The 23348-nt window shown below is 31.4% G+C and overlaps 16 protein-coding genes across 16 annotated transcripts; 8 read left to right on the plus strand and 8 right to left on the minus strand.

Annotated features, from left to right (window-relative positions):
- Window positions 1–144: 144 nt before the first annotated feature.
- FG386_002437 (uncharacterized protein) lies at window positions 145–4044 on the plus strand (the record flags this gene model as incomplete). Its single annotated transcript, XM_067341799.1, has 1 exon — window positions 145–4044. One exon carries the CDS (start codon window positions 145–147, stop codon window positions 4042–4044), a length of 3900 nt encoding a protein of 1299 aa, XP_067197907.1.
- Window positions 4045–4149: 105 nt separating this feature from the next.
- Window positions 4150–4632, minus strand: FG386_002438 (uncharacterized protein; the record flags this gene model as incomplete). Its single annotated transcript, XM_067341800.1, has 1 exon — window positions 4150–4632. One exon carries the CDS (start codon window positions 4630–4632, stop codon window positions 4150–4152), a length of 483 nt encoding a protein of 160 aa, XP_067197908.1.
- Window positions 4633–4887: 255 nt separating this feature from the next.
- FG386_002439 (Yd1036cp-like RluD type 1 pseudouridine synthase) lies at window positions 4888–6348 on the minus strand (the record flags this gene model as incomplete). The annotated part of the gene is made up of 1 exon (XM_067341801.1): window positions 4888–6348. One exon carries the CDS (start codon window positions 6346–6348, stop codon window positions 4888–4890), a length of 1461 nt encoding a protein of 486 aa, XP_067197909.1.
- Window positions 6349–6497: 149 nt separating this feature from the next.
- Window positions 6498–7531, plus strand: FG386_002440 (ximpact conserved protein; the record flags this gene model as incomplete). Its single annotated transcript, XM_067341802.1, has 2 exons — window positions 6498–6635; window positions 6698–7531. The coding sequence occupies 2 exons, from the start codon at window positions 6498–6500 to the stop codon at window positions 7529–7531; spliced, it is 972 nt and encodes a 323-aa protein (XP_067197910.1).
- A 38-nt stretch (window positions 7532–7569) lies between these two features.
- Window positions 7570–8072, minus strand: FG386_002441 (uncharacterized protein; the record flags this gene model as incomplete). The annotated part of the gene is made up of 3 exons (XM_067341803.1): window positions 7570–7692; window positions 7757–8003; window positions 8068–8072. 3 exons carry the CDS (start codon window positions 8070–8072, stop codon window positions 7570–7572), a joined length of 375 nt encoding a protein of 124 aa, XP_067197911.1.
- Window positions 8073–8363: 291 nt separating this feature from the next.
- On the plus strand, window positions 8364–8864 carry FG386_002442 (uncharacterized protein; the record flags this gene model as incomplete). The annotated part of the gene is made up of 1 exon (XM_067341804.1): window positions 8364–8864. One exon carries the CDS (start codon window positions 8364–8366, stop codon window positions 8862–8864), a length of 501 nt encoding a protein of 166 aa, XP_067197912.1.
- Window positions 8865–8958: 94 nt separating this feature from the next.
- FG386_002443 (uncharacterized protein) lies at window positions 8959–9381 on the minus strand (the record flags this gene model as incomplete). Its single annotated transcript, XM_067341805.1, has 1 exon — window positions 8959–9381. One exon carries the CDS (start codon window positions 9379–9381, stop codon window positions 8959–8961), a length of 423 nt encoding a protein of 140 aa, XP_067197913.1.
- A 364-nt stretch (window positions 9382–9745) lies between these two features.
- On the minus strand, window positions 9746–10453 carry FG386_002445 (uncharacterized protein; the record flags this gene model as incomplete). The annotated part of the gene is made up of 1 exon (XM_067341807.1): window positions 9746–10453. The coding sequence occupies one exon, from the start codon at window positions 10451–10453 to the stop codon at window positions 9746–9748; it is 708 nt and encodes a 235-aa protein (XP_067197915.1).
- A 486-nt stretch (window positions 10454–10939) lies between these two features.
- FG386_002446 (methionine aminopeptidase) lies at window positions 10940–12301 on the plus strand (the record flags this gene model as incomplete). The annotated part of the gene is made up of 1 exon (XM_067341808.1): window positions 10940–12301. One exon carries the CDS (start codon window positions 10940–10942, stop codon window positions 12299–12301), a length of 1362 nt encoding a protein of 453 aa, XP_067197916.1.
- A 154-nt stretch (window positions 12302–12455) lies between these two features.
- On the plus strand, window positions 12456–13624 carry FG386_002447 (uncharacterized protein; the record flags this gene model as incomplete). Its single annotated transcript, XM_067341809.1, has 3 exons — window positions 12456–12578; window positions 12633–12722; window positions 12773–13624. 3 exons carry the CDS (start codon window positions 12456–12458, stop codon window positions 13622–13624), a joined length of 1065 nt encoding a protein of 354 aa, XP_067197917.1.
- A 5-nt stretch (window positions 13625–13629) lies between these two features.
- On the minus strand, window positions 13630–14526 carry FG386_002448 (uncharacterized protein; the record flags this gene model as incomplete). Its single annotated transcript, XM_067341810.1, has 1 exon — window positions 13630–14526. One exon carries the CDS (start codon window positions 14524–14526, stop codon window positions 13630–13632), a length of 897 nt encoding a protein of 298 aa, XP_067197918.1.
- A 204-nt stretch (window positions 14527–14730) lies between these two features.
- On the plus strand, window positions 14731–16479 carry FG386_002449 (DNA polymerase epsilon subunit; the record flags this gene model as incomplete). Its single annotated transcript, XM_067341811.1, has 2 exons — window positions 14731–14805; window positions 14893–16479. The coding sequence occupies 2 exons, from the start codon at window positions 14731–14733 to the stop codon at window positions 16477–16479; spliced, it is 1662 nt and encodes a 553-aa protein (XP_067197919.1).
- An 80-nt stretch (window positions 16480–16559) lies between these two features.
- On the minus strand, window positions 16560–18830 carry FG386_002450 (uncharacterized protein; the record flags this gene model as incomplete). The annotated part of the gene is made up of 1 exon (XM_067341812.1): window positions 16560–18830. One exon carries the CDS (start codon window positions 18828–18830, stop codon window positions 16560–16562), a length of 2271 nt encoding a protein of 756 aa, XP_067197920.1.
- A 351-nt stretch (window positions 18831–19181) lies between these two features.
- FG386_002451 (uncharacterized protein) lies at window positions 19182–19820 on the minus strand (the record flags this gene model as incomplete). Its single annotated transcript, XM_067341813.1, has 1 exon — window positions 19182–19820. One exon carries the CDS (start codon window positions 19818–19820, stop codon window positions 19182–19184), a length of 639 nt encoding a protein of 212 aa, XP_067197921.1.
- Window positions 19821–20188: 368 nt separating this feature from the next.
- On the plus strand, window positions 20189–21184 carry FG386_002452 (uncharacterized protein; the record flags this gene model as incomplete). The annotated part of the gene is made up of 6 exons (XM_067341814.1): window positions 20189–20275; window positions 20337–20381; window positions 20437–20590; window positions 20644–20694; window positions 20890–20909; window positions 20978–21184. 6 exons carry the CDS (start codon window positions 20189–20191, stop codon window positions 21182–21184), a joined length of 564 nt encoding a protein of 187 aa, XP_067197922.1.
- Window positions 21185–21414: 230 nt separating this feature from the next.
- On the plus strand, window positions 21415–22482 carry FG386_002453 (uncharacterized protein; the record flags this gene model as incomplete). Its single annotated transcript, XM_067341815.1, has 1 exon — window positions 21415–22482. One exon carries the CDS (start codon window positions 21415–21417, stop codon window positions 22480–22482), a length of 1068 nt encoding a protein of 355 aa, XP_067197923.1.
- Between the last annotated feature and the right edge of the window lie 866 nt (window positions 22483–23348).

A 23348-nucleotide genomic window follows, 5' to 3' on the forward strand; every position in this document is an offset into this window, starting at 1 on the left:
GGGTCAATTTATTTCTTGACCAAAGTCTATCGGCAATTTTACACACTGGAAGGGAGGTCTGATCTCCTTTCCAATAGATAGATTGATTTTGAAGTAAAAAAAGGCAATAAAACCTTTAAGTTTAAAAGTTTAATTAGTATAGAAATGTCAAAGTATGATGAAAATCTACCACTTTTGAGTTCAAATAAGGAAAACACGTCTATTTTTTCTAGAATAAATGGGATCTTTTGCAAGAATTCCACTAATTTCAGTGAGAGAACCATACACTTTAGTGGAAGAACAGTTCCGTCCAAGTTTGTTTCAAATATAGTCTGTAATCAAAAGTATTCTCTAATTACATTTATTCCAAAAGTACTCTACGATCAGTTCAGGCACTTTTTTAACTTCTTTTATTTGATTGTGGCACTTTTGCAATTTATTCCAGAGTTAAGAACCGGCCCTTTATTCACATACATTGCTCCTTTGCTGTTCGTTTTGTTCATTACAATGAGTAAAGAAGCAATTGACGACATTAGAAGATACAGAAGAGATAGAGAGTCTAACAACAGGAAGTATCGAAAAATAACTAAGAATGGAACAAAAGAAATTCGTTCATGTGATATAAAGGTCGGTGATTTAATTGAAATAAATACAAATGATAGAATCCCTGCTGATATACTTTTTCTCAGGACTAACGATCCAACTGGAACTGTATTTGTAAGGACCGATCAATTGGACGGTGAGACTGACTGGAAGGTGAAAAGAGCACTGGGTGTAACTCAACATTTGGACACATTGGATGATATATTTAATCTGGACTGTACTGCAAATATTGAGGCACCTAAAAAAGATATATATGTTTTCAACGGAACAATTCAATATTATGATCAGATTTCTGTTGATAACACCTTTCCTGAGGATTCTGACATGGCCTCGAGTTTAAAAATAGGATCCGATGCCCTAATTGGAAGCATTGACAAAGTACAAAATGCATATTTAACGAATAAACAGGTTGTTGAGTCTTTAATGCTTGATAATACAATATGGGCTAATAGTGTTCTCACCTGTGGAAAAATATACGGGTTGGTTATCTATACGGGAATCGAAAGCAGATCATTGATGAACACCTGTACAAAAAGTCTTCGTAAAAAAACAGGCCTATTGGATGAGCAAGTAAACACACTTTCTAAAATACTATTTGTATTGCTTTTTATATCCTCATTTATTCTTGTTTTTTGCAAGGGCTTTGATGCTCTTTGGTACATTTCATTCGCGAGGTTTATGCTCTTGCTTTCGTCAATTATCCCCATCTCTCTCATAGTCAATCTAGAAATGGCAAAAATAGTTTTTTCTTCTCAGATCACAAACGATGACAAGATGAAAGGAGTTGCCGTAAGATCAAGTATTCCTGAGGAACTTGGAATGGTTGATTACTTGCTGACTGATAAAACTGGGACACTAACTCAAAATTATATGGTTGTTCAAACTTTGCACTTGGGAAATTCAATTTACCACCCCGAAAACTTTGCAGAGATAGTTAATTCTTTAAAATATATATACAATGGGTATTATATTATTGAACAAGAAAATAAACTCACTGATTTGCGAAGCAACAACACTAAACTCTTTCCAACTATAAGCGATAACCCAATAGTTTGGAACTATTCACTGGACGTACTGCATCTGCAAAACTTTCTGTTGGGTATTGCATTATGTCACAATATATTTCCGAGATCTTCACTAGATACAAACTATAAGTTAAACGGTGACAATAATTCAGTGGAAGATCTTTTAGATGACAATTGTTTTGATTCTGATGAGTGTATGGTAGATTTTAATCAAAGACACATTGTTTATCAGTCTTCATCACCTGATGAGATTGCATTAATTAATTTTGCAGCAAGTTTGGGTCTGAGACTTGTTGGTAGATCTAATGAGTATATGGATTTAGATATTGAAAAACTAGGAAGCAATGAAATTAGTTTTGATTACATTGAAAATTCTATGGCAGGTGAATTAACAAAGGTTTCAAGTTCTTCAATAAGACTAACCTTTAAAATACTTGCATGTTTTCCATTTTGCAGTTCCACAAAGCGTATGGGAATTTTGGTTGAATACAAGGGGAAATATATATACTTTTGTAAAGGTGCTGAAAGCGTTATTATTGAATTGCTTAGAGAAAAGGGTTCTGGTTGGTTAATGGAGGAGTGTACGAATTTAGCAAGACTTGGGTTGAGAACGCTTGTTTTCTCATATAGAGTTATTTCAAAAAGTGACTACGAGACGTTTGACAGTATTTATTCATTTCCATGCACAAGTTTGCTTCAAAGAGACCAAAACTTAAATAATGCCAGAAAAATACTTGAAAAAGATATGGAGTTGCTAGGTCTTACTGGAGTCGAAGATAAACTCCAAATTGATGTGCCACTTACACTTGAAGCTTTTAGATATGCAGGTATTAAAATATGGCTTCTTACAGGAGATAAACTCGAAACTGCTTTATGCATCGCCATTTCTGCAGGTATAAAACCAAAACACCTGAATTTTTTTGTTCTAGAATCAAAATACTCGAAAGGAAGCACTTCTGAAATTGGAAATTTTGTTGAGGATATTATTTTGCAACTCAATAATTTTATTTCAGAATCATTTATGAATCATATATTGGTAGTTGAGGGTTCGATTTTGAGCATATGTATGAATTACTGTCCCTATTTGCTCATTCACGCTGCATCTTTGTCACAATCAGTTGTTTGGTGTAGGTGCTCTCCTTCTCAAAAAAAGGATTTAGTTTTACTTTTAAAGGATTATCATTTACATTTCTCAAAATTGGGTGATGGAAAAACACCTGTTACACTTGAGGAATTGAACAAATTTAAGGGAAATAATTTGTCAGTTAGCTTTAAACAGAAAATAGAAGAGACTAATATAAAACTGAAAAAAGGTAGAAATGGATACATGAAAAGAAGAAAAAAAGATAGAAGAAGCGATTATTCAATTCAAGATGATGGTTTAAATAGATTGTCAAGTTTTGGAGACATGAACCAGTTTATTGGTATCACAGGCAACACTACATCCGCCAGAGGAAGTGGAATCCCGTCTCTTCTTATATCTGGAGCAAATTTAGATGATTGGATGCAAGAAGCAAGCTCAATCTCCAGATACCCACAACAAGCAAATGTTTCTTTTTCTCAAAGTGATTCCAAATCACTTTCACAAAATTATCAAATATCAGGTATTTCAAGAACTTGTAGAGTTTGTGCCGTTGGGGATGGAGGTAATGATGTAGGCATGATTCAAGCTGCAGATATTGGAATAGGAATTGTTGGAAAAGAGGGTCAACAAGCAGCCAACGCAGCGGATATAAGTATTCATGAATTCGCCGATTTAAGGCCGCTGTTTCTTTGGCATGGAAGGCATGCATACCAAAATAGTGCAAAACTTGCTCACTTTGTTATTCACAGAGGCTTGATCATTGCGACAATGCAATGTGTCTTTTCTGCGTTGTTTTACTTCATTCCAGTTGCTCTATTTCAAGGATGGCTGGCAGTTGGATATGCAACTTATTATACAATGGCACCCGTATTTTCTCTTGTCTTTGACGTTGATGTTAATAGGTCAACGGCACTGCTCTACCCAGAATTGTATAGACACCTCAAAACCGGCCGTGTAATGTCAACAAAAACATTCTTCTGTTGGGTTTGGAAATCGTTATATCAAGGTACTGTCATTATGCTTGGATCAGTAATGCTTTTCAATGATAATATTTTGATGAATCTGGTTGCAATAACTTTCACTTCGCTTATACTTTCTGAAATACTGAATGTTTTTACAGAAATACATCACTGGAATGAAGTTATTGTTTCTTCATGCGTCGCTTCTTTATTAATTTACTTTGCATCATTCTTTCTTCTTGAAAGTTATTTTGACCTCAAATTCATATTTACTTTTTCATTTTGGGGTAAAATATGCACACTGACTTCCTTTGCATGGGGTCCGATACTTTTGTACAAGCTAATAAAAAAGACATTGCATCCGCCTAGATACTATAAATTAATGCAACAATAATTTACTTAACACTATCTACTTCAAATTTATTATTTTTCTAGCTTTGTTCTTCCATATAGTGACTTAAGGCAAATTATTTAATACAAGACTTAAGAATTGTGTATTCTAAATATCCCTCCGGAGCTCCGAATTAGCGATATTAGCATTTGAAACATGTTCAAATATTAATATAATAATAAAAGAAGCTATTATTAACAATAATAGTATGAGTGCCACGGGACCACCCAATGACAAAATGAAACTGCAAAGAATTTTTGTGTATATAATCAAGAAAAAAATTGAAATAAACTTGAGTATCATTGTTAATATTTGAATGTTTTGGTGTTTTGCTATATTTGAAAATGTATAAACAAGGTTTCTATTTTCGCGGATTGTATATGGGTGACGACAAACACTACAAAATTTGCTCGACCATGGTCTGTTGTTTACTTGAATTCTTTGCCATTTGCTTAAGCATTCCGAATGTATGTATTCTTGGGTTCCTTTACAATTACATGGTGCTATAAGTGGAGATAATGTTGTATCTGAACCAAAACAGAATCTACATTCCTTAATTAATGTTGCAAAACTTAATTTATCTTCTTCCATTGAATTACTTATTGAATATGGAATGTTTTATTATGGTCTCAATCACTTATTTCTCCCAAAAACAGAAGAAGTTACTAAAAAATAATCAAAAATATGTTGCTTTTATACATTATTTTGCAGCCTTATCTAATTAATATTTTAATTTTTCTCTTTTTTTTATTGTATTAATACTATAAACATGTGGTCAAAATAGACATGCATGTAGACAAATAAATTATATAAAATATTTTTATACAGAATAACATAAAATTTAAATTATACAATATATTCTGGAACTAGTTCGTACTTTTCCAGATACGATTCATTCCAAATCGGCCAATTTGATAAGAAGTCTTCTATATCGAAGGAACTGTTAGTGTCTGTTACCCACTTTGGAAACCTATTACATCTTAAAACCATATCTATTTCAGATTCAGAGTTTCTTGGAATTATGTACATCAACGAATGCAAACATATTCCCAATGGGGGTTCGATTAGATATTCAACGGAAGCAATCTTTTTCTCTTGGTTAAAAGTCAAGACTCCTCCCCCACCAAAACATATTTCCTTTAGGGGAGACTGCTTTATTTCTGGGTCAATTTGATCAAAGTTTATATCCAAGTTTGCAACATAATTTGAATTAAAGTATTTAAATCCAATTTGATCTGTTTTTTTAGTATTGAGATTGTTTTCATATAAAAAATCCTGGAATATAGGAAACCCAATATATTGCAAGTGAACTCTGATTTGATGTGTCTTTCCTGTAATAGGTTTACAGAGAATTAGTGAATATTCACCTGAATCGCCTTGAATCTTTTGTTTTTTGAAAATCTTGGAGCCATTATCGATTGTAATAGGGTAAAAGTATGTCAAAGCTGATTTACCGTTATTTGAGGTATCTACAGAAGACATCAAACAATCTCCTTGTCTGTTTTTCAAAACTTTGATATCTATTTCGCATTTTATTCTGTGGCTAAAGAGTCCATGTGATTCATCTTTAGACAATTCAGAGACTTCTACGCCTTTTAAATTTTTACTTTTTATAGACTGAACAAATTCAAATGTATTTGCTTTAATTTTTGCAATATAGTATTTATGAGCTTGGCTTATTCTTTTTGACAATATTTTAGTGGTTTCCTGATTTTTGCTAAGTAATACTAATCCAGATGTGACTCTGTCAAGCCTATTTATAGGGTGAATATAACCTTGATAAGATTCATCGTTTTTAACACTATCTAATTTGGAGAGATATTCATTTTGGACTATTTTTGTTAAGGAAAGCTTATTGTATCTACCCTGTGGATGACAAGGAATTCCGTACGGCTTATAAACCACCAAAAAGTCAGGAGTGTCGTACAATATAGTAACCCTATCTGTATTAACTGGAAGCTCAATAAAAAGAATTTTGTGTTGGATATAATCACCGTTGCGTATTATGTAATCAAGAGAATTTACTGGAATTTCATTTATAAATAATCTCCCGTTTTCAACTAAATATTGATATTCAGAAATTGGTCTTGATCTAAATTCGTTCGAAAACAAATCCTTCAAAGATCTGCCCCTCCACCTCTGTTTACAGTAAGATTTACAGCTAATCATATATGGAGGAACAACAGTTACTTCATCATTTAAATGAAAAGTGTGCTCATTAACTTTGACTTTTATATTTAATGAGTCTTTTCTAAAAATCTCGATGTTTGTCTGAAAATTTGAAAGGAACTGATCAAATATGTTCATATCAAAAATAAAAACGAAACTATTTTACTTCACCAGATATTCCCTTTAGTAATCACTGCAGCTTTTTACCATTTACTTTGACCTAAATTTCATTCATTCCACTAATAGGTACCCGCTTTCTGCCTTCAAGCTTCACATTAACAAGAAAAATGAACTCCTCTACTTTAGAAGAAGAGATTAAAGGACTTGAAAGTATATTTGGGGTCAGTCCTGAGGTTGAATCTCATAACTCTCTTCCTTCACCCGGAATACTGTTTATCGAGAACGAAAAAACTTTGAAATTTTATGTAAGTTAATTTTGAGAGAAACTCTATTTATGTAAATTTAAACAAAATGAATATTTTTTTAGAGTGAATATAAGGATGGAATCTTAGGAATTAAAATAAGCATTCCTTTTGGTTACCCTCATGAAGAGTCAGCTTATGTTTTATCTTCTTGGTACTTTGACTTTCACTATTTTACATCACAAAACGAATCATGCCCATCCAAAAACTTGACACTAACTCCTAAAGCTTTTAAAAAATTAAAAGAAGTGATTGAAAAAGGATCAGAGAGAAAAGACTTCATACTATTTGAGTTAATTGGGGCCTTGGAAAATTCTTTTGATGAGGTCGACCTTGGTGAGAAAAATTCTCAAGGAATTAAATTGACTGAAACTAAACATAAAGAACAAAAAAATAATGAAAAATTAAACAATTTTGACGGAGATAAAGTTTTTGGGATAACTCATGGAGAGCCTATTGTTGACAGAAAAAGTGTTTTTCAAGCTCACGTTTGCAAAGTATTTACAACAGAGGATGTTAAAAAGGTTATTAAATGGTTATTATCAAATACTAAAATAGCGAGAGCGACACATAATATGTGGGCATATAGGTTGTTTAAAGACAAAAATTCCTCTTTATGTGGATCCTTTCCAATAGGATATGATGTTATTTCATCAGACCATGACTCTGACGGAGAAACTGCTGCTGGAAACAGACTCCAACACCTTCTTAACATAATTGACGCAAAAAATGTATTTGTTATGGTCACAAGGTGGTATGGAGGTATCCAACTTGGACCTGATAGATTTAGACACATTAATAATGCAGCTAGGGAAACCCTTGAAAAAGCAGGATTAGTTAACAATTCTCAAAAATCTCAGGTTTCAAAAAAAAATAAGATAAAAGAAAAAAATAAATAAAATTAGTGCTATTACGTAAATATATTATGTTTTAAACCCTAATTCATGTTTGTCTCTCCATCATTGTCTCCAAAACCGGGTTCGTGAAGCATATTTGGAATTCCTTTTGAAATATTATACTCAAATTTACAAACCGGACAGGTGAGTTTCCCTTCCATTATCTGAAACTATAAACATATAATAATTCATATATATCTCAAATCATATCTTTAATGTTAAACGTACCTTCAATAGTGCATCATGGACTGCAGCTAGAAACATTTCATCCTTTTTGTCTTGTTCGGAATAACCTATGGGCAACTCAATCCCAAAATCTGATGCAGTTCTAACAAAAACATCCCAATCTATCCTATCAAGCAGAGACTGTATTTGTTCGTTATTCTGCTCAACTTCTATATATTTGGTTGACTCCTCCAAAGTTCCATTCAAGGTTATTTTAAGTGGAAAGCCATTCTTACATTCTGATCTGTTGCTAAATCGAATATTGAAGTGAGTAACAAAATGATCGTTTCTATAATATATTCAATCCGACTTACCACATTAAAATATTGTGGGTTAAAAGACGCATCTTTATCACTATCTTCGTAATCCTTTTATTTCACTATCAAGTCAACCTAGACCAAATAAACAGAATACCGCCTGAAGGCGGGAACTGCTTTTATTTGAAGCATGCAAAATCATATTGGCTTCAAGCATACTAAAATAAAAGCAGTTTTGAGTCGGTTTGCTAAAATATAAAGAATAAGATAATCACAAAAGTAGTTTAATTATTAGGCCTTAAGTTTTTGCACTCATTTATACAAACTCCCCCCGTTTATTTTGTTTTTTTTAAATGGGACTTCGTTTGATCAAGTTAATTTTATTTACTGCATTATTTTGTATTTCTAATCAACTAGAAATAGGTGTAATGAGAGAAATCAGAGGATCTCAAAATGGAATTCTATCGGGAGAGGGAGTAATAAACAGTATCTCGACATTCAGTGTGGCAGAAAATCAATTAAAATCTTTTGGAAATTTGGACTCGGATTTTGCCCTTAAACAAGTAACAGAAATAGGAAACGAAATATCAAACCGCTTAAAAGAGCTTATGGGTCTGAATGTAGAGGCAATGACCACAACTAACAATAGAGGTGCATTTGTAATGTATGATACGAATGACTACCCATTTGCCTGTATTTGTGATTCCCAAAAGTATAAAGAATGGGTAGAGACAGGTTCGGACCCAACTATCAAAGTTGAATGTACAAATAAAATCAACACCAGTATTTTTAATGGTGCTGATGTCGATTACTGTGATCCTACAAATATCGCTGCATCACAAAATAAAAGTTAAAAAATAATGTATATACAAATTGAATGTAAAAAACGATTAATATATAGTATTTAAGTTAGTTAATGCTAATTTTTTCATGTACCACTAGTTAATATTATATAACGTCTTGATCCTTTATATTATCCTCGAGCTCGTCATATTCATCATCTAGTACAGGATTAATGTACTCAAAGTCGATTTCGGATTCATCATCTGCAAATAAATCAAAATCGTCTCTCATACCTTTGTTTTCAAGTGAATCATTCTCCTCATTAACTTGTTTTTTTTGTTGTTCTACTTTTCTAATTCCATAAGCTCTTTTCATTGAATGCTCATTTATTCTTCTAATTGTAATAGAATCAGATAAAAGTTCTTTCGGAAAGAATGAATTTAGCTTGTTTTTTTTTTCTGATATGTCCAATAGGGATGTGAAATATTCAATGAATAATTGATGGTTCTCAATCGATTCACTATTTGCAGAATCACCTGCAAAACCACCAGACGAAACAGTATTATTGCACTGCCAGAATTGAGTCATTTGTAAAAAATCATCTACAGAAGCCCTAAGAGAAAAGTCTCTGTTTATTTTGTCAGAGTACTTTCTGTCATTAGAGAAAAACGGATGTTTAGGATAAATTCCCACCTCTGAAGAAGTTGGTAAATTAACGAAGATCAAAAAAGAATGTCGTATAATACAACTTACTGTATGATGGATCACTTAAATTATCCTGACAAATCATTAGAGAAATATTACTAAATCACCATACACTCCTAAAAACTATTATTATCCCTTTTTATAACAAAACCTTTTGCTGTTTTAACCCTACAAAAAAAATTCTGGCGCCGTGCAACAATTATACATAACCTAATATATACAAGAAAAAAAAAGCGAAAATGAGTCATTAGAAATTAATAATAGTTTCTATAGCAAACTTGAATCTCTTTATGCCATTTATAAAGCTCTGTTTAATTTGTTCCAAAATCATCATTCTCTCACAGTAGATAATACTTTGTAGTCTGTTCCTTTCTGAAAAAAGGAATTCTTTTATCTCGGGTCTCAAAGTAGCTTCGTTTAACTTGCAAAGCTCTGAATAGCATGTCTTTAGTGTATACTTAGAAACTCCAAGCTTACACAGTAGCATTTTTGATATTTCTTGTATTTGTAATATTTTAATATCACTTTGCTTCATTAAAATGATCTGTTTTAGGATGAGCGTTAAAAATTGCGGACTAATATTGGATGAATTAATTGGAAATAATTCTGAAAATAAAATGGAAAACTTTGTACAAAAAATCTGGAATGTCTCTTCATTTTTAAACTCCCTAATCAGCGAGTTCAACTCGGCAAAAAACTCATTAGGTCCCCTTACCGTTGAGCACTGGTTATATTCGCAATTACCTGTATTTAGTTCACTTAAGTCGGGTTGGAGCTCTGAAAACTGTTCAAAATTGTTTTGACACAATTCAGTAAAGTCGTGAAGTAGCGCTAAAATTCCAAATGACACAGCCAAAACAACACAGATCCATACGCTAACATTGTACCATTCTATTGAGATTGATAAGACTCTTAAATTATTGAAGTAACCTATGTTCTGTATACCTTCAAACATCAATAAGCTCGACTAGTTATTTTTGTTCTTTCAGGCCTTTCTTTCACACCTTTTATAACTAAATATATATGTACAACTAAAAATTTAGCATAAGGATTCTCCAGAACATGTACAATTTAGTGGAAAACTATATTCTTGAAATCGGAAAATATGTAGCATTTACAATTTTATTTGATTTTTCTATATCAAATCATCAAAACATGCACCAAACAGGCGCCAATACGTAAAAATAATCAATTTTCATGGCAAAACATCGTTACTTTGAAATTTGTTTAAAGCACTAATTTGGAATAACGAAAGCTAAATATATTTGAGGCGTTATCTAAACTAAATTTTACATTTGCATTTAATCTCCCTGATCTTATGGTATTTTCTTGTTTTTTCTCTTAATTGCAATCCGTACAATTGTTTAGCGCGAGACTAGGCAAAAATAACCCAAATTATTAGTCTTATCTGTTTTCGTAAATTATTTTTTCTCCATAAAAAATGGTGAATTCTGAAATAGAACCGAATTTAAACGATGAGAAGGTTTTTGATGAGATTTCAAATGAGGTCAATAAATTGGACTTAAATAAAAATAACGAGGTAAAGGCAATGGCAAAAAAGAAAAGGAAAAAGAAAAAACCCACAACAGATAATAACGATATTGAGAAAGACTACGTTCCAGACCTTCCGAATCACTTTGTTCCACTTCAAGATAATTCTCATCTTAGGAAGGTCTCTAATTGGCCTGCTATTGTTGAAAGTAAACAAACTTTTCCTCCTACAGTACCGGTAAATAAAATATACAAGAAATATGAGTATCCTGAAGGTGAAAAGATTGAATATACGGGTACAAATTCTTACAGAATAGCTTCTCAGGAATTGAAATCTTTTGAAAATAATTATATACCTGATTACTCATCTCTAAGGAGAGCAGCAGAAGTACATAGACAGGTTAGAAAATATATGCAAAGTGTAATCAAGCCGGGTATTAAATTAATTGACCTTTGTAATATTCTTGAAGATAAAACTAGGGAGTTAGTGAGTGCTGACAGTTTAAATAGTGGTTGTGGCTTTCCAACAGGTTGCTCTTTGAACCATTGTGCTGCACACTATACACCAAATCCGGGCGACAACACCATTTTAACAGAAGATGACATTTGTAAGCTTGACTTTGGTGTACAGGTAAATGGTATGATTATTGATTGCGCATTCAGTGTTGCTTTCAAAGATCACTTCGATCCTTTGATTCAGTCAACTTTAGATGGGACGAATACAGGCTTAAAATTAGCAGGAATAGACGCTATATTCTCAGAAATAGGGTCTAGTATTCAAGAAGTAATTGAATCATACGAGTTTGAATACAAAGGCAAGACATATCCCATAAAAGCCATCAAAAACTTAAATGGTCACTCAATTCTGCCTTATCAAATACATGGCGGAAAATCTTTGCCTATAGTGGCAACAGTAGACAGCACGAGAATGGAAGAGAATGAAGTTTATGCAATCGAAACATTTGCTTCTACCGGAAGAGGCTACGTCACAGAAGGGTTCGATTGCAGTCACTATATGAAATGTTATGATAGCCCATTCATTAATGAATCTGGACTTAGACTAAAGTCTGCAAGAACTCTTTTGAGCGGAATAAACAGTCATTTTGGCACATTAGCCTTTTGTAGGAAGTGGTTAGATCAACTTGGATTTGAAAAGCATGCACTTGCACTTAAATCTCTTGTAGATGCGGAAATAATCCGTCCTTATCCTCCACTTAATGACGTTGTTGGGTCTTTCACCTCCCAAACAGAACACACTGTGATACTTAGACCTACGTGTAAGGAGGTAGTTTCAAGAGGTTGTGACTTCTAAATTAATAAATAATTTCACTATTATATAACTGAATATTAGTTTGATCTTCTGTTTATTTTTAACTATTTTTATAAATTTGATTGCTCTAATGTATTTTCTGCGATCACCAACTTTGGCGCTAGAAACCAACATAGGAAATGTTTTGACGTTTATAATGTTTGCCAATATTTCATTTGCTATCTTTCTTCTACTTCAGAGTACCTTTTTACCAAATAACTATGCAAGAACTACAGATAATAATCTTAAAACAACCAGTGCTTCTTTAGATTTGAGATTTGTAAGTTTAATCTAAAATGCTATGTTTGACATTCACCTTTAAAACAACAATCAGAGTAATCTCTCAGATAAGAATCAAATTGAAATTCTATCAATCCCGAGTCTAAGAATTGTTCGTATTTATAAAAAATCTTCATTTATATCTGTAAGTTATTGTTAATTTGTGTCTTTCAACTGTTTACATAATTTTTTAAGAATTCCATATGGGAATTGATAACTGAGTTAAGAGAAAATATAGATAAATTTAATTCAAACGCAGACTCTGATACATTTGATGTTTTGCATACATATGAATTTAATGAGTTACATGAATCATTGCAAAAACTTCAAAAAAAACTTATTCAAGAATTTGACATTGGAATACCTTTACTGGTACCTGGAATAAATAAATATAAATTTGATTCAAAAGCCACAGAATCATGGATTTTTTTTAACATTAATAAACTATTAACAATACTTAGTAAAATCGACGATCACAGTTTTATTTTGCAAAAAAGTGTTATTGGCCATAAGAATAAAACCAAGATAAAACAAGCAATGTTGGAAATATCGGATAGAATACAATATATTCTTGTTTGGTTCCAAATTCATGCTGAATGCAGTTATGAAGAACCTAATTTGTACTTTATGTTAACTGAATATTTCAATAATATTGAGTTACTGAGCCTCAAAGACACTGTTGAAAGTTCAATATTGTTTTGCCACGATATTAAATTTACATTGAAAATAAATACTATAAAAAAGATAATAGAAGAAGTCAATCCTTATATTCCAATTAATAAATATAATTCACTATTGAAGTTGAAGTTTGAAAATTCATCTAACATGCTTGAATTAATAAAACTATTTAACAAAAAAACACAAATACTTAAATTTAAATTTGAAAATAATTTTAAAGAATATCTTAAAGATCAGGAAATAGATATTTCAAATTTGGAATTGTTAGATTTCATTATTGACATTTACCAGAATCTTGATAATTTATATGAATTACTCGAACAATTAATCAGAAAACCCCCATCTAATGAGAATTTTTTTGAGAATTAACAGAATCAGTATGATTTAAACCATACATAGATTGAATATATAGACAATATCGGAAAAAATGAGAACAAAACCAGGACTATCATAAAGAGTAACACTTTGTTATTTATATTACCGTAATCTTCAAATACAAGTGGATCGTTAGGATCCAATTCCCAAAGCAAATCTATTATACCAAATCCAACTTCCTGCTGGTTAATTTTAGTTATTAAGCTCATATACTTTATTATAGTCCACCTGACGACTCTTTCTACAAATGATAATCTCTGTTTGCTATAAACATTAATCTCCTTAACATATTCATCAGGTATTGAATAGCTATTTGCTATATTCACTAAGTTTTCAACATATTTGTCACTCGGAAATATTGGACTTATGTTTTTAGACGATTCAACTATATTTTTAAAGTATTTAGACTTAAGTATATCTTTACGTTTGTTTAACAGAGTTTCTATGAAAGATTTATCAAGTATTAAATTTTCTCTTTCTGCAATAAATGTCACTCCATTGATAAAATTGCTCACAACATTTTCTGAAACATTCAACTTTTTTTCAAATAAGTCATCCTTTAGTTTACAATTATTATTTGATTTTGTCTCTCTAATTTCTCTTTTTATTTGTACTTGAACATTTATTAACAGGTTGTTTGAGAGGTATTTTGAATAATTCTTGACCATATCTAGTTCGTAATTAGATATCCTAAGCACAACTCCATATGTCATTTTATTGGGTAAACTAAATAGTGTTGGTCTCTTTCTACAAACAAATGGGATTCCTTTTGCCTCCCACCTAAAGTGATAATCTTCAATTACACCGATAGCAAAAGGGTTAAATTCCACACTTGGAAAAGACCTTTTGAATTCATAGTAATCCATTAAATGATCATAAACAAATAAAAATGTCATGTTATTAACTTTTTTCAACAAAATCCCACATATTTTTATAACATGTTTATAAAAAAATGCACCACTGGCGCCAAAGACGAATTTTTAAAAACAATGGAATTTTATTGGTGCCGCCAGTAGAAGGCACAAGTTTTGTGTGTAGAATAAAAACAAAATAATACATACATCGTTATTCGTTAAGAATGAATTGTTTTGAAACTTAATATGAACGACTTGTATATTCATTCTGTTTACGACCCTGATAACTGGAGCAAATTGTCTAATAATAACATACTAAAAGTAAGTTTGTTTTCGCAAATGTTTTCAAGCATTGTTTTAAACGAGTTTTAATTAATAACTTAATACCCTATTTATATAATTATTTAGAATGCAGGAGAAAAATTTGAAAAAAGAAGTGACTCAAAGAAAACAAATTTATTCACAACGGCAAGCAGTTTTAGACAAAGTTACTTGCTGAGATATTATTTTTTAAAGAATTCTCTAGTCCAACACAGTTCGTTTACATTTCACAATTCCGACAATCTTGACGTTGAAGAGACTATTTTGAACAAATATGGAGATAATATAGTTGATTTTTCTCAGGAGATTGACATTGATAAGTCAAAATTTGTAATTTATTCAATTAAATCTTTATTGGGAACAAGTAAAAAGGCAACATTATTTGGAATGTTGATTAAAAATGAGGATGGTGAATTGCTTCTAGAAGATCCGACATATAAAATAAAGCTTGAAATTAATATAAATAGTACATTATTTGGAAAGGGAATATATTGTCTAAACCACATAGTTGTTGTTAGAGGAAAAATGAATAGCTTGTCCGGAAATTTTGAGGTTGAGTTTTTATTTCACCCACCAATTCAAAATATTGATGATAATATGTCGAGACACATTCTCGATAAGTCATTATCATTGGTTATGAATACCTGCAGTATAAGTGAAAAAGAACAAATAACATATGAATCTAAAATTATATCGCCTTGTTTAAATAAAATGAATATTAAATATTCTAAATTTAACGAAACTGATATTTCAAAAAATAGTTCAGAAAGGATTGAAACTTGGATTGTTATTTCTGATTTATTATTAATGAGTAATAAGGTAATGACCAATCTTGAAAAAGTTTTTTCGGGATATGAACAATTAATTTGTGGGTCTGAAACAAAATTGGGGTTTATATTGTTAGGAAACTTTGTTGTTGGGAATGAGTACTTTTCTGAGAAAACTAAAGATATAGAAGAGATACAGAATAAAGAATTCAACTTAATGGATATGGGAAACAATAAAACTAACAAGCTTTTTTTAAGTTTAGAAACAGAAAATAAAAGAGAAAATAGTAACTCTCTTCTAAGTTTTGAAAAAACACGTAAACATTTTGATGAACTTAAGAAACTATTGAATAAATTTCAAACTTTGAAAAATAACTGTATTTTTTTAATAATACCAGGACCTAATGATATTGGACCTGATCTGCTCCCGAAAAACCCACTCGCTGATTATTTTACTTCAAATATAACACAAGAATTTCCAAATAACATATATTTAAAATCAAGTCCAAGCAGATTATATGATAACGGAAACAGTATTTTCATTATGAGACACTCTCTTTCTGTTGAACTGAGGGAAAAAACAATATATTCATATTTTGGTGAAGATAATATGGGGCACTCTAAATACTGGAATTTGGACTCTAAAGTACTTGAACAAATAATTCCACCAACAATTTTGGGACAAAAACACATAACCCCCACAAGTTCAAATATTATTCCCACTTTAGATTCATCTTTTTACCTGCTCCCAATTCCTAATATTATAATAATAGGAGATCCTGGCCCGAGTTATTCTGTTAAACCTGTTGATAATGTATGGATAGTAAATCCAGGTTCATTTAAGAATACGAGTTCATGGATACAATATAATATCACAAGCAATTCAATTGATCACGTTTGGTTGTAAATAAAAATTTAAACACAAAGTTTTCTTTATTATAAGATATAACTTATATATATTAATTAGTGTTAATGCTTTTTTTTTTTTTATGAATAAATGTTATTAACTTGTTTCTTTTCTCTATTTTTTAATATTGATATTCCAGCGTATCTTCCGAGGCTCATGATGGTGAATACCGGATTTATTCTTGGTATAATTTTCAGTAGTGAAGCGTCTACGACACCCAGGTTACTAGTTCCGGATAAAGTAAAAATATCATTTTCAACTAGCTCTCCAAGTGGAGCTGAACCGGCCCAGTGCCAGATACTTGTACCAACTTTAAAAGCGAGATTTAAAACTGCTTCTTTATCAGAAATATCAGGTAACGCTGGTGGAAATGTGGCAATATTTTCAAATATGATATTTTTACTTTTAAAACATTCGTCTGGATTCTCATTTTGCAAACATTCCTCGGGGAAGAGAGTGTTTTTATACTCGACAATGTTATTATATACATTTTCAAGCTCTCTCATAAATTCTGGAGAAAAAGGCTTATTCATAAACAATCCTTCTGTTTTAGCAGATGCTAAAACTCCAATTATTCCATTTAAAACAGTTAATGGACACGATGAATAACCTCCCGGTTCCGCAATGTCATCAAACTTTCCAGACCTTAACATTTTTATGACACTAGACAAACCGGTAATGACATTTTCTTTGTCTTCATCATCAGACAAGTAGTTTGCATCAAGTTCAAACTTCCCATCATTATTAACACTTAAACTACCCCTGCTTTTAGGTTCTGATGTAAAGTAAAATACCGCTGCTGATCTTCTTAAACACTTTAAAGGATACTGCAATATTAGACAAATAGGAAAAATACCACTAAAAGGGTATGCTTCTGCACATGACTTGAATGTTTCAATTACAAAATCAGTTACAATATTGTTTCTAAGTTCTGGTGGAAATATGAGTCTAGTTGCGTATAAGGTTCCTTCGACGGTTCTACCTCCACCCAAAGATTCAATATTAATAATGTTACAACTGTAACCACAATCCCCGGACTTTGCAGAGAAACTTGACATAAGAGGATTCACAAATGGATTAGATGAAACATTCTCTTTGTAGAATAAAGGAATTGCAAAAAGCATTCTATCTACTATTTTCGTTCCCAAATTTGGGAGTTCAAGAATCGGCATTATGTTCATATTTTGCAGTGCTTTTCTAGGACCAATTCCAGATTTATAAAGTAAAATGGGAGTGTGTATGGCACCTGACGATAAAATAATCATGCCATTGTCATTTACACATATTCTTTTTGCAAAGATGTTGCTTAATATTTCCTTTGATGCTTTAAATGCAACATTTTGCTCATTTGTAATAGTCCCAGTTGTAAAATTGAAGCTGGGATGTTCATTAAAGTCAGAATATTGGGACTTCATAATATTTCTGTTTAATAAAATACACTTAGCTTTTAAAGACGAAGTAAATCTTGCATTATTTTGCTCATTGTTCATAAATGAATTGATCCCTGAGAATTTACTTTGTAAAAATGAGATATTTTCATTTATAAGTCTGCTCCCAGAGCCGCTAGAGGAGCTTTCTTGGGATTCAAATTCAATTTTTGTAACATAATTGTGAGTCAAAATGTCTACAGGACTTGTTTCTATTACCCTTTTTTTCTTAACACTTTCATAATCGGACAACAGAATATCTGAAGACATTCTAAAACCATGGTCAGAGACATTGAAAACGTTGTATACTCGCCATGTTCCATTTACTCTATCTATTTTAAAATCTGAATTAGGATTTTCTGAGGTCACAAAACCTATGTCATTAAACGAATTTTCTAGTGGTTTTACTATCGGGAGATTTTGGTCTCCTTTATTGCTAACTTTGTCAATTAACCACGTATAACTTTCCTCTAAAAGTGTTTGGTTTAGCTGAGCACCAGAAGAATTTTTTAGCATATCAAAAAATTCTGGGTTCTCTTGCATAATCATTCCCATATTTATCGCCGTTCCACCACCCAATACATTTCCTATGTGTGTTCTCACTCCTTGTTTTGTCACAACCAACTGACTCACTCTTTTATCGTCTACTACCATACCCATTCCACTTATATTTTCCGTCAGTTTTGATTCTTCAAATCTCGTTCCTCCCCTTTCAACGAGCAAAACAGAATATTTGGAGTCAGCCAATGTTCTGGCCAGTGCACATCCTGCTGCCCCTCCACCGACAACAATGTAATCATAACTTGATTTTAGTACTCTTTGATTTGTATTTAGATCAGGAAGTGATGAGAGTATATATGCAGAACAAATGCCAAAAAAACATAATAACGAGGAAACAATGTAGGGAAAAAGTGAAATAAACATTTTAAAGTTAAGTTTTCAATAACATGTAAATATAATTAATAAAACTTTATTAACAAGTAAATGTGATTTAGTACTTATACAAAAATTCGATTTACAATTTAATATATATATATATATATATTTATTCTCAACAAAAATCCGAGACCTACTGACACTATTTCGTATCATTATGTTATCGAAATAAAAATGATTAGTGAAATAAATAAAATTATACTTATTGTAACCATTATTATAGTCTTTAACAACGATATTCTCATGGTTTTCGTGTATTTCTTCATTTCATGTGTAGATTTAGCTGTTTTTTCAATGTTTCTTGGGTACATGTTTTCCAACTCTGATAGTATCTAAATTTTAGAACAAAAAAAAAGTAAATTTTTGGGAAAATGTACTAATTGAAATGACACTTACCTCTTTTTCATTTTTCATTAGTTCACTAAATCTGAGTGCGGATTTTTTCATCTCTTCAGCTAATGAAACCAAATCACCCTTTAATTCTTCGTTAATATCCTCAGTGAATTTAAATTGGTCATTAATATCATCATCAATGTTGTGATCTCTGTTTTTAATTGTTGAATTGTATCCCTCATTTGAATTCACAATTTGGTTCATTTTCAATTCCTTATTCTCGAGACTTTTAAAATCCCTATTGAGATTCTCACAATCTGCCTCCACGTTAATGTCTTCAGATTTGTTTAACTCTTGAGATTCCTGATCACCAACCTTCGACTCAATAAGCAATTTTTTCTCCAATTTCAACATGAGTATTTTCACGCGAGAACTGTATTCATTTTCAAATGAAGATGAACTTTTTCCATCATCCGATATTGTTGATAGACAATGCAACATCTTCTTGATTGCTACAATGCGAATAAAATTATCATCAAGTAAATTAGCAGAGTTTTGAGTTGTAGCTCCAAATGCATATTCATTAAAATTATTATTCTCAATAGTATCCTCCATCTGCGATAATAAAATACTGTAATCACACATTTTTTCTATAATGTAAAATAAATGCTAGTTTTGGCCACAAATACTTTCTAAACTTTTATATTGATAATGGAAGTCATATGGATTTAATAAGTTAGCAAATTAACGACAGTAGCAATAAAATAAACTATAAAATTGACTTCAATTTAAGGTAAAAATAGTTGTACTGTTTTAGCGCTCTTAATCCACCTTAAAAGAATGCACATACTTTTTTTTTAAATTAAAGACAATCATGATTCAAACACGCAAAATCTTTCTTCCTCTTTTCTATCTTATTTTTAAGGGTATCACCACACACAGTATAAAGTACCATATTTATATCCACTGTGTGGGGAGTAATTTTTGATCACAATATATTTTTTTCCCCAAATATGAGACTTGAAAATATATTTGTTTTTATTGTTTTTTTTGCGAAAATATCGCAACATGGTTGTGTTCTAAGAAAGAAAAGCGAGAATGTAAGATGTGATAGGCCAATTGATTTGAGTTTTAATGAATAACTTTCGGTCATTTTATCAGTCAGGTAAAACTGATGCTTTACTTAGACCTGTTGAATTTAACAATGTAAGTTATTCATTTAAATAAGCATATTTAATCTTAATTATGCTCCACACTAAAGGTGACTTATGCACTTAGAATATTCCCATTTGTATACTACGGTTATATTTCAAGACTAAGTTTAAGTAATCTGGACTCAGAATTAGTGGAGAAAAGGTTGCAAGAGATATATCCATTTTTGAAAAAGGATGAATGCGGCAGTCTATATTGTCTATGTAAGTTAAGTATGTTTGGATGATTTTCAATATTACTTGCAATTTGAAATAAGTTTTCTACAATCCGAAAAGTGGGTCAGAAATGACAATGACCGCCCTTTCATGTAAGTTAAAGTGTGTAAGCTGCTTGGCTAATTTAGTGTCGAACTAACAAAAATTCAAACGTAAAGGGGTTCTTTCATTCTCCACTCTTAGTAGCAACGTGCTGCCACTATTACTCCAATACTCAGAGGGGCTTTCTCAGGCAATATTCTTTGCAAAAAGGTTGTCCCAATTTGAAATAGTAATCTATCCAGTAGTCACAATTGAGAAGGGAGAGGTGAGTTTAAAAGTGATACTTTGTCGTTTTTATACTTATAAGAAAAATAATTTAAACCGTTAACAAAGGTCTTTGCAAAAATAAAATTTTCAGAGGGCGATGAAAAAGATTACGTGGAAGAATTACTGATATCTCCTTGCAAGGGAGTGTTGCAATACGTATGGCCCAATGTTTCTACTCCTTCTATTGCTTTTATGTTAATTGCCAGGGTTCAGTGTAGCAAATTAAGAAGAGAAGCAAACATCGAAACTATGCGTGACAAACTAGAAAGCTAAACAGCGTTAACTTATTTAACATATTTATATTTAAACCAAAACTATAAAAAACGCATAAACAGCATTACGAGATCACTAAATCAGTTAAGTTATTACAAAATATAGCATGCATTTTTAGATCTGTGTTGGCGGTTATTTTTTTTTAGCATGTTTAGTGGTACAATTTAGCTGTTAGATAGTCAAATTATTTTTACATACATATTTTAAATAATAAGTAATTTTATCAGAAAATGAGAGGTTTTCGTTTATTGCTGGTTATATTACTTATAGTTGCACTTGGATTTGGTGAAATTCACTCGGAGGATCTTGAAAAAAATTCAGGCAAAGGTCGTGGTTTAGGATCTCGAATGAGAAAGTTTCTTAAATTGAAACAAGGTTCAGGTAGACTTAACTTAAAATCACTAATAAAGTCTAAGAAAGAAAAACATGAGAAAACTTTGGAGGAACTTTTGCTAGAGTTGGAGGATAATATTAATAAAAGACGAAAAACGAAAAATCCATTTTTGAAACTAAGATGTTATTTGAATGAACAGAAGATCAAAAAAGCCATTAATAAAATAAAGAAATCTGAAGAAGAAGAGAAGAAATTGGAAGTATTAGATGAAGAACTTCCAATGGATTATTCGCCACAAGCTTTGCCAGGAGAAGGTGGTATTCCGCCATACTTGCCTGTTCTTCTAGAGACACATGAAAAACCAGTCACCGATTATGATAAATTTGGCGAAAAAGTTCCAGAGGAAAAAGGTGAACTGGGTGATAAAGATGAAACTGAAGATGGTGCAGAATCTGCAGATGAGTTATTGGAAGAGAGCGGCTCGGGAGAAGATGTGGATGCACTAGAGGGAACAAATGTTGGAGAATCTGAAACTGAGGATGGAATAGAGGTTGCGGATGGGTTAGAGGAAAATGAAGGCGAGGAGATTGAAACTATTGTTACGGAAGATGAGGAGAGAGGTCAGAAGGACAATAATTTGGAAGATATTCAGCAGGGGGAGAAGTTGAGGAGAAAGACAAAAAAACGAACATTTATTGATGTGCTTAGAAATATTTTTGGTATTAGAAAGAAAAGCAGGTCAAGTAGATTGAAAAAGTTGCTCGATGATAGTGAAAAGTTTGATGAAGAACTCTCTAAAACTAGAAATCCATTAAGGAGAAGATATCTTAAACACATGCTAAAAAAGAATAACAGAGAGATCAAAAGGCTTACTGAGGAGGTTGTTGACGAAATAGAAGGACAAGAAGGTTCAGCAAATAACATTGAATTAAATGATAAAGAAAATATAGAAAATGATCAATAAAATGACGTTAAAGGCAGCTAAATGGATGATCTAATTATCGATATTATGGCATTTTTGATGATTAAAGAATGTTTTTTTGGATATTTGGGTTTCTAGTATCCACAAATGTATCATTGTTCATTTATCTTCGATTTGTAATAAGTGATCAAGGTATGTGACTAATATGTTATTGGTGTCGTTAAAAAACACTCGTTTAGAGTTAAAGGGTAGTTGATAATAGATCAAATTTAAATCTTTTAAAGAGTAAGCAATATTTGTCTTTAGTGCTTTACAATACACCTTGGATTCAATGTTTATAGCAGTAAAATAACTTATTAAAAACTCCTATATTCTGATCAGTTTTATAGCTTAAGTCAGTACATCTTGTTAGAATAGAAGTACAAACATTATCATATAGTTAATATCAACTAAATAACTGAGTAAATCTGTGTTTCATGCTTGAATTAACATACATCGTTCGACATGTGATTCGGTACTGTAAATTTTGGCTCTTTTTTGAACTTAAATAACATTTATATTGAGTATTACATGTAAACTGCTGCACATTAACATTAAAATTCGGTTTAATGTTCTCGGCCATATTAATAATTTACAATTTAAACACATTATTTCACAAAACACAACTTTTTCAGGGCAACAATCAAACGTCGAGGATAACTGGAAATAACTGGATTAAATTAATCGTTGTGCACGAATTGATCACTACAGATTTCAGACAACAGTTAAGGAAAGACCGTCTATTATTAATAAACAAAATTGAACAGATGTTCAATGTAGTAGTTATAAAATAAGAGAATCGCAAAAAAGAAATATGTGTAAAATGAGTACTAGTAGATTCAAAAAGAACAAAGCACTCATAAGTTTTA

Source organism: Cryptosporidium ryanae, assembly GCF_009792415.1.
Source record: "Cryptosporidium ryanae isolate 45019 chromosome Unknown contig_43, whole genome shotgun sequence".
In the NCBI taxonomy this organism is placed as follows: domain Eukaryota; phylum Apicomplexa; class Conoidasida; order Eucoccidiorida; family Cryptosporidiidae; genus Cryptosporidium; species Cryptosporidium ryanae.